Source organism: Camelina sativa, chromosome 16, assembly GCF_000633955.1.
Source record: "Camelina sativa cultivar DH55 chromosome 16, Cs, whole genome shotgun sequence".
Lineage (NCBI taxonomy): Eukaryota > Viridiplantae > Streptophyta > Magnoliopsida > Brassicales > Brassicaceae > Camelina > Camelina sativa.
The window spans coordinates 21,287,784-21,296,915 of record NC_025700.1 but is presented as its reverse complement, the minus strand read 5'-3'; the positions used below and the strand labels follow the sequence as shown (position 1 = coordinate 21,296,915).

Here is a 9,132-nt window from a genome sequence, read left to right as displayed (position 1 = left end):
AATTTATAAAAATTTTATTTTTATAACATATATTTTAATATAATTATATATATATATATATAATGTTTTATGTTGTAAACGCCTAAACCGCCTAAAAACCATCTAGACCCCGACTAAGCGTTCTAGGCGCTAGGCGTTGGATCACCGCCCAGATTCTGCCTAGCGCTTTCTTGAACACTGGTAAAAAGTATAGTAAAATCTATAGTTATTAATTAACTATTTTCACTTTTTATATTTATTTATGCTTTATTACGACAAATACAATTTGATTTCAAAGTTTGTACATCAAATGTGAACGAGTTCCGCCGGAAATTAACATATTGTACAAAATATAATAGAGATATTACCATACTTGCATTATTTATTACATATATACACTCTGTGTTGAACTTGTCCAACAGATCCTACAGATTTTAGGATAGCTCCTCTTTGTTGAACTTATCCCAAGCTTCCTGTACGATGCAAATAGTGGCAAGTTAGATCATATTATTCACACCTAAATTTTACAGCTGGTGTACTGAATGCGTCATTTCCAAGCGCCAGCAGCTTGTTCCAAAACTGGAGAGCTGAGATTTCTCAAGCATCAACTTTAAGAGAACTGAACCGAAACAAACCCTTCAAGAAATTGGACATTCCACAACACAAAAGGTTGAACTGTGGAAAAACATACCTTCAAAATGTTGAAGACCTTTTCGGCTATATACTTTTGTTGAGCTCCTTTCTGTTGAACTTTATCAGGATGGACATACAAGTTTGCCTTTTTGTACACTTTCTTCACTGCCGCACAAGTGATCAAATCAGTTAGAGAGACAGCTTTCCAACCGCATCCTGGCCACAGTACCTGAGGATAAAACTTACTAAGAACACTTGAATAGACTTTGAGATATTTTTAACAATGTAAAGAGACAAAAGTTGGTTTAAAACTACTTACGAGATGCAACGATGATAACAATGCACGCATGTTCCCTTCTTTCCCAGCTGCCCAAAGCTTAATCTCCGCATCAAGGGTCTCAGAAATCCTCTAAACAGGATTTAAATCCATTTTTTTCAAAGAAAGATAAGCACCTGATGTCAACATTACTAATGGTTTTGAAAGAAAAGTATGATAGTGAAGAAGTTTTATAAAAAAATATGTGATAAATAGCATCACTTACACTCCTTTCTTCTTGTCCAATCTGAATTTGACGATCACGGTCATTCATATCAGATACAGCCTGATCCTACATATATGAAGAAGACATTGAGTAGCGTAATATCACTGTGAACCAAAACACAGAATCTGCTTGCTGCAAGCTAAAATTTGATGAGAAACAGTAATAAATCACCCTCAACAAACAAACTGGTTACAAAAAGCTTATGTATCGCAATGCAAGACATTTACATAAGCACGGCAAGTGGTTTGGGGAAAAGTTCCATCCATTCAACAAATAGATCGTACATTGCTCAGGTGATATATCATAATAGAGGTAGAAAAGGTTGCACAAAACGAATCAAAGCAAAATCCATGCATACCATTTGTTTCTTTATTCTTTGTTCACGCTCCCATCTAGCTATTCTTCTTTTGTCACTTTCCCCTGGAATTGCCTTAAATTCTCTAAGAAACGGGTCATCTGTTGCATAAGAAACATGGCTTAGAAATAATATAGGAGTAATCTGATATTGAAGAAAACAGATCACCACAACGCCTACCTCCAAAAAGTGGAAAAAGTTCATCCAGGACATGTGCTGGAGCATCAGGTTTCTTTGTACTAAGCGAACCTTCTTCATTACATTTCTCTTTTGGCACACCAAATTCTTCCTTGCAAGATCAAAAAGACGATATACAGAATGCAGATTCGGAACAACGTTTTGTAAATTGGTAACATTTTTAAAAGGGTGAGATTTTTTCTTACTTCGGTTGTAGCATATGAATCTGGTACACTTTTGGACCCAGGGATGAAAATGGATTCAAGGTCATCTACACCAAATTCTTGTTTCTTTTCTTCAACATCTACATCATTGTCAGAATCCAGAGAGCTACAATGCAAAATACCCATAGCAAATTCTGCAAGCTCATCTACAGAAGCAATTCTTGGGTTCGTAACTGTGCCAAAAAAAAAGAAAGTGAAACAACACAAAATTAATAGTATTAACTAACAAAAAGATCAACGGTTCTTTCATTCCCCTGTATTAGAATATGGAGACAATCCAGTTTTGTTGCAAATCCTTTCAGCGGAACCACATCTATACCTGAAGATGGATCTACCAAATTTGAAGGTCGAACCTCAAAAGGGTCATCAGCAATAACATTCCATGTATCGGTCGCGCTGAAACAACAATAAAAAAAAAACAATCCCACAATTCATGATACAGCAGACAGATATCTTAAAAATAATTAGCCAAAGAGTTTGAACTAATATGATGATCACAAACCTGTTACTTGGTTGACTAAGTCCACCACCAAATCCAGGTATCAACTCATCATCAAAGTCATCACTAAAACACGACCTTTTCTTACCATATTCATTACAAGAAAACTTGTTCAACTCATCCCCACCGTCAAACTTGAAATCAATAATAAAATCCGTGTCCCAAGCGCTATGATTCGAAGAACCATACGAGGTCAACTCTGCCGTTTCGCCATTGTTAGGGTTGACCGATCGCTTCTTCAAGGAAGCCATTGCCATTGGAGCAGACTTGCCTTGTGGCTTTAACCCATATCGCTCCGTGACGAGAACAGCGAAATCTTCCATCTCCCACTAATTTTGATCGAGCAAAAATAAAATAANTGTGATAAATAGCATCACTTACACTCCTTTCTTCTTGTCCAATCTGAATTTGACGATCACGGTCATTCATATCAGATACAGCCTGATCCTACATATATGAAGAAGACATTGAGTAGCGTAATATCACTGTGAACCAAAACACAGAATCTGCTTGCTGCAAGCTAAAATTTGATGAGAAACAGTAATAAATCACCCTCAACAAACAAACTGGTTACAAAAAGCTTATGTATCGCAATGCAAGACATTTACATAAGCACGGCAAGTGGTTTGGGGAAAAGTTCCATCCATTCAACAAATAGATCGTACATTGCTCAGGTGATATATCATAATAGAGGTAGAAAAGGTTGCACAAAACGAATCAAAGCAAAATCCATGCATACCATTTGTTTCTTTATTCTTTGTTCACGCTCCCATCTAGCTATTCTTCTTTTGTCACTTTCCCCTGGAATTGCCTTAAATTCTCTAAGAAACGGGTCATCTGTTGCATAAGAAACATGGCTTAGAAATAATATAGGAGTAATCTGATATTGAAGAAAACAGATCACCACAACGCCTACCTCCAAAAAGTGGAAAAAGTTCATCCAGGACATGTGCTGGAGCATCAGGTTTCTTTGTACTAAGCGAACCTTCTTCATTACATTTCTCTTTTGGCACACCAAATTCTTCCTTGCAAGATCAAAAAGACGATATACAGAATGCAGATTCGGAACAACGTTTTGTAAATTGGTAACATTTTTAAAAGGGTGAGATTTTTTCTTACTTCGGTTGTAGCATATGAATCTGGTACACTTTTGGACCCAGGGATGAAAATGGATTCAAGGTCATCTACACCAAATTCTTGTTTCTTTTCTTCAACATCTACATCATTGTCAGAATCCAGAGAGCTACAATGCAAAATACCCATAGCAAATTCTGCAAGCTCATCTACAGAAGCAATTCTTGGGTTCGTAACTGTGCCAAAAAAAAAGAAAGTGAAACAACACAAAATTAATAGTATTAACTAACAAAAAGATCAACGGTTCTTTCATTCCCCTGTATTAGAATATGGAGACAATCCAGTTTTGTTGCAAATCCTTTCAGCGGAACCACATCTATACCTGAAGATGGATCTACCAAATTTGAAGGTCGAACCTCAAAAGGGTCATCAGCAATAACATTCCATGTATCGGTCGCGCTGAAACAACAATAAAAAAAAAACAATCCCACAATTCATGATACAGCAGACAGATATCTTAAAAATAATTAGCCAAAGAGTTTGAACTAATATGATGATCACAAACCTGTTACTTGGTTGACTAAGTCCACCACCAAATCCAGGTATCAACTCATCATCAAAGTCATCACTAAAACACGACCTTTTCTTACCATATTCATTACAAGAAAACTTGTTCAACTCATCCCCACCGTCAAACTTGAAATCAATAATAAAATCCGTGTCCCAAGCGCTATGATTCGAAGAACCATACGAGGTCAACTCTGCCGTTTCGCCATTGTTAGGGTTGACCGATCGCTTCTTCAAGGAAGCCATTGCCATTGGAGCAGACTTGCCTTGTGGCTTTAACCCATATCGCTCCGTGACGAGAACAGCGAAATCTTCCATCTCCCACTAATTTTGATCGAGCAAAAATAAAATAAAACAAGTAATGATCAAAGTCAAAAGACACAACCTTTCAAATCGATCCGGTGGAAAATCAAAGATCTTTTCACCTGTAACACACCCACACTAGTAAAGCTGATCGAGTGAGCCGTCCGTTTCTAGGTTTCAGAGGAGCTTAATTTTACCGGTAAATTTCAAAGCTCCTCTTCTCTCTCTCTCTCTCTCTCTCTCTCTCATCTTGTCTTCTTCAGAAGCCTCTTTATAAATTTATAAATTTCCTTTTCTCTTTTGACTCGGCGCGCCAGTGTTAGCTTATTGGGCTATTTAGGCCTTCTTTTCCTTTTCTTTACTGGGCTTACACACGTGGCCCATTTATCTCGCTCTCAAAACGATGCGTATACCTCGTCCGTCTTCTTCAGTCGTCGAGTGGAGATCCTCCGGTGAGCAAAACCACCACTTGATCCCTAAAGGTAAAGAAAAAGCGAATAACTTCTGATAACGCATATGTGTGTTAGTTATAGTTAGATAGATATGTTTCTGTATTAATTTATGAACACAACTATAATAATGCTCATCACCTGTTCGACGAAATGCCTCACATTGTTTTTTTTTGGCGATGGGAATGTTAGATCAACCATGACGATCAGGATTCTTAATCATCAATCCAGATTATGTTGTAAGAGTGCGAGGCTGTATAGTTTAAGCGAACAAGCGAGAGATGTTGCGGATGTGGCGAAGAACATATCTAAAGTAATGATGTCTTCGCCGCAATTGGTGCTTGACTCGGCTTTAGATCAAAGCGGGTTAAGGGTTTCACAAGAAGTTGTAGAAGATGTTCTAAATAGATTCAGGAATGCTGGTTTGTTGGCATACAGGTTCTTTCAGTGGTCTGAGAAGCAACGGCATTACGAGCATAGTGTTCGTGCGTATCACATGATGATCGAGTCTACTGCAAAGATAAGACAGTACAAGCTCATGTGGGATCTCATCAACTCAATGAGGAAGAAGAAGATGCTAAATGTCGAGACTTTTTGTATCGTTATGAGAAAGTATGCGAGGGCGCAGAAAGTGGATGAGGCGATTTACGCGTTTAATGTGATGGAGAAGTATGATTTGCCGCCTAATCTTGTGGCGTTCAACGGGTTGCTGAGTGCTTTGTGTAAATCCAAGAATGTGAGGAAAGCGCAGGAGGTATTCGAGAAGATGAGAGATCGGTTTACGCCCGACTCCAAAACGTATAGCATATTGCTTGAAGGATGGGGGAAAGAACCCAACTTGCCAAAGGCAAGAGAGGTTTTCCGGGGGATGATTGATGCAGGTTGTCACCCGGATATAGTGACCTTTAGTATAATGGTTGACATACTTTGTAAAGCTGGAAGAGTTGATGAAGCTCTTGGCATTGTGAGGAGCATGGATCCAAGCATTTGCAAGCCGACCACTTTTATCTATAGTGTGCTTGTACATACTTATGGAACTGATAACCGGCTTGAAGAGGCGGTTGATACGTTCCTCGAGATGGAAAGAAGTGGAATGAAAGCTGATGTAGCGGTTTTCAATTCATTGATTGGCGCATTTTGCAAAGCAAACAGGATGAAGAATGTGTATAGGGTTTTGAAAGAAATGAAGAATAAGGGTGTGACGCCTAACTCCAAGTCATGTAACATTATCCTACGCCACTTAATAGATCGTGGAGAGAAAGATGAAGCTTTTGATGTGTTTAGGAAANGCTCATGTGGGATCTCATCAACTCAATGAGGAAGAAGAAGATGCTAAATGTCGAGACTTTTTGTATCGTTATGAGAAAGTATGCGAGGGCGCAGAAAGTGGATGAGGCGATTTACGCGTTTAATGTGATGGAGAAGTATGATTTGCCGCCTAATCTTGTGGCGTTCAACGGGTTGCTGAGTGCTTTGTGTAAATCCAAGAATGTGAGGAAAGCGCAGGAGGTATTCGAGAAGATGAGAGATCGGTTTACGCCCGACTCCAAAACGTATAGCATATTGCTTGAAGGATGGGGGAAAGAACCCAACTTGCCAAAGGCAAGAGAGGTTTTCCGGGGGATGATTGATGCAGGTTGTCACCCGGATATAGTGACCTTTAGTATAATGGTTGACATACTTTGTAAAGCTGGAAGAGTTGATGAAGCTCTTGGCATTGTGAGGAGCATGGATCCAAGCATTTGCAAGCCGACCACTTTTATCTATAGTGTGCTTGTACATACTTATGGAACTGATAACCGGCTTGAAGAGGCGGTTGATACGTTCCTCGAGATGGAAAGAAGTGGAATGAAAGCTGATGTAGCGGTTTTCAATTCATTGATTGGCGCATTTTGCAAAGCAAACAGGATGAAGAATGTGTATAGGGTTTTGAAAGAAATGAAGAATAAGGGTGTGACGCCTAACTCCAAGTCATGTAACATTATCCTACGCCACTTAATAGATCGTGGAGAGAAAGATGAAGCTTTTGATGTGTTTAGGAAAATGATCAAAGTGTGTGAACCAGACGCAGACACATACACGATGATGATAAAGATGTTTTGTGAGAAGAAAGAGATGGAGACGGCAGATAAAGTGTGGAAGTACATGAGGAAGAAAGGGGTGTTCCCAAGTATGCATACATTCGCTGTTCTTATTAACGGGCTGTGCGAGCATCATGACACTCAGAAAGCTTGTGTGTTGTTAGAGGAGATGATCGAGATGGGGATTCGACCATCAGGTGTGACGTTTGGTAGATTAAGACAGCTGCTTCTCAAAGAAGATAGAGAAGATGTGCTCAAGTTTCTTAATGAGAAGATGAACGTTTTGGTCAATGAGCCTTTGTGTGATTGACTTTGTTTAAGTTTCCTGGTAACCACATACATTTGTACGTCTTACAATAACTGATCCTAACTCCTAAGCATTCTGCACATGTTTTGTTTGTGCAATTGGCCCATGATCCATTTCAGTTGTTGTAAAGTTTATAACTGAAGTTGAAATCAGATTTTGTTGTGGTTTTGATACATGAGATATATATATATATATATTTATATAAAGAGATGATACGAAACAGTTGATGTGCCCGGTTGCAGATGATATGACATCAAGCCCAAAAGACTCCAATTTAGTTTCTCCAAGAACATAAACACAGCTAAAAAAGATGATCTTTCTATGATTATAAGATGCAAAGAAAACAGACTAGTCGCATCAACTATAAGATGTCGATCTCGAACTCAAGGTTTCCAAGTATCCCAGTTCATGAATTTGGAAGTGTTCTTGCATCTTCTAGTGCCAAACAAAATCTTAAGTCCAGAACAAACCAACTACACAATCTGGTTCAGTGTCTCTTAGACTTGGACTCGGTTTTGGATAGCATGTATCCAGAGATCTTGTTCACCTCGTACAGTAGCCCAGCAGAGAACAAGAAACTGCAGACATATCAAGAAACAGCAGAGCAATCAGCACACATCTTTATCCTAGGGAGGTATGAAATAATTAAAACATGGAGGATGGATATATATCAAGCAGAGCTAGTGAATTTCCACATACCAGGTTGTAATACAAACCCGATGCACAGTGCTAGCAGCGATAAGAGCTATGATTTCGGCAAGAATGACTGTCATGAAGATAAAAAAAATGACTTCAATAAATTGCAAACCCTTGTTTATTCACGCAGCAGAAGCAGGAGGAGCCAAACAAACTTCTAGTCGTTTGTTACTGTGATTCTCATATAGGTGATCCAAATAAGACAATAGATGACAAGTTTCATGTTCCACCAAGCAAATCACTGAAAGAGTCTTTTATTATCAGAACGTAAACTTAAAGCATCATCAAAATTGAGAAAATGTGTGCACTTGCAAACTAATTCTAGTGTGATGCTGCTGTGTTATGCCCTTAAACTACAAACCCCGATTTCAATGGTTTTGTGACCTTATGAATAATTTTGATTTCAAGAAGAAGCAAGGACATACCAGCACCCCAACCACTCTTGATGCTAGAAGATTCCTGGAAATTGCCAATGAACTGCAAGTAAAAGAAACCGGACATCAATCGAAATTGACACTCAACAAAACGTAGATACAACAAAAGATCTCAGCTTTTACGACACAGATCAAACATTGGAGTTGTAAAGGTAATACATTTCCATGACTACGAGNGAGCCTTTGTGTGATTGACTTTGTTTAAGTTTCCTGGTAACCACATACATTTGTACGTCTTACAATAACTGATCCTAACTCCTAAGCATTCTGCACATGTTTTGTTTGTGCAATTGGCCCATGATCCATTTCAGTTGTTGTAAAGTTTATAACTGAAGTTGAAATCAGATTTTGTTGTGGTTTTGATACATGAGATATATATATATATATATTTATATAAAGAGATGATACGAAACAGTTGATGTGCCCGGTTGCAGATGATATGACATCAAGCCCAAAAGACTCCAATTTAGTTTCTCCAAGAACATAAACACAGCTAAAAAAGATGATCTTTCTATGATTATAAGATGCAAAGAAAACAGACTAGTCGCATCAACTATAAGATGTCGATCTCGAACTCAAGGTTTCCAAGTATCCCAGTTCATGAATTTGGAAGTGTTCTTGCATCTTCTAGTGCCAAACAAAATCTTAAGTCCAGAACAAACCAACTACACAATCTGGTTCAGTGTCTCTTAGACTTGGACTCGGTTTTGGATAGCATGTATCCAGAGATCTTGTTCACCTCGTACAGTAGCCCAGCAGAGAACAAGAAACTGCAGACATATCAAGAAACAGCAGAGCAATCAGCACACATC

At 38.5% G+C, this 9,132-nt stretch overlaps 2 protein-coding genes and 1 pseudogene across 3 annotated transcripts in view; 1 reads left to right on the top strand and 2 right to left on the bottom strand.

Annotated features, from left to right (window-relative positions):
• LOC104751631 (auxilin-related protein 2-like) lies at positions 239-4,606 on the bottom strand. 2 transcript variants are annotated; one of them, XM_019238604.1, is made up of 10 exons: positions 4,476-4,606; positions 4,049-4,374; positions 3,866-3,942; positions 3,529-3,719; positions 3,326-3,434; positions 3,149-3,246; positions 2,791-2,856; positions 932-1,021; positions 671-841; positions 239-452 (listed from the first exon to the last, which is right to left on the bottom strand). In XM_019238604.1, the coding sequence occupies exons 2-10, from the start codon at positions 4,366-4,368 to the stop codon at positions 414-416; spliced, it is 1,161 nt and encodes a 386-aa protein (XP_019094149.1). In that variant the 5' UTR covers positions 4,369-4,374; positions 4,476-4,606; the 3' UTR covers positions 239-413. The 2 variants fall into 2 exon arrangements, with proteins under 2 accessions (XP_019094149.1, XP_010471928.1); XM_010473626.2 differs by lacking the exons at positions 2,791-2,856; positions 3,149-3,246; positions 3,326-3,434; ... (2 more) ...; positions 4,049-4,374; positions 4,476-4,606 and adding exons at positions 1,155-1,220; positions 1,513-1,610; positions 1,690-1,798; ... (1 more) ...; positions 2,230-2,306; positions 2,413-2,740.
• LOC104753890 lies at positions 4,684-7,363 on the top strand (annotated as a pseudogene).
• The window catches only part of LOC104751630 (keratinocyte-associated protein 2-like), a 4,079-nt gene continuing 2,350 nt past the window's right edge, over positions 7,404-9,132 (bottom strand). The window contains exons 3-5 of the mRNA XM_010473625.2: positions 8,312-8,363; positions 7,890-7,956; positions 7,404-7,768 (exon numbers count right to left, since the gene is read on the bottom strand). Of these exons, the coding sequence (XP_010471927.1) occupies positions 7,678-7,768; positions 7,890-7,956; positions 8,312-8,363 (210 nt within the window). The 3' untranslated portion in view covers positions 7,404-7,677. The remainder of the gene's footprint in view (positions 7,769-7,889; positions 7,957-8,311; positions 8,364-9,132) is intronic.

What these genes read in the sequence shown, in the direction of transcription:
- LOC104751631 (XM_019238604.1), bottom strand. Translation starts at nt 4,368, where the DNA reads ATGGAAGATTTCGCTGTTCTCGTCACGGAGCGATATGGGTTAAAGCCA. An exon ending in TTTGGTAGATCCATCTTCAG is followed by an intron (nt 3,720 to 3,865) that starts GTATAGATGTGG and finishes TTTTTGGCACAG; the next exon opens with TTACGAACCCAAGAATTGCT. An exon ending in TGTTATCATCGTTGCATCTC is followed by an intron (nt 842 to 931) that starts GTAAGTAGTTTT and finishes TTTTATCCTCAG; the next exon opens with GTACTGTGGCCAGGATGCGG.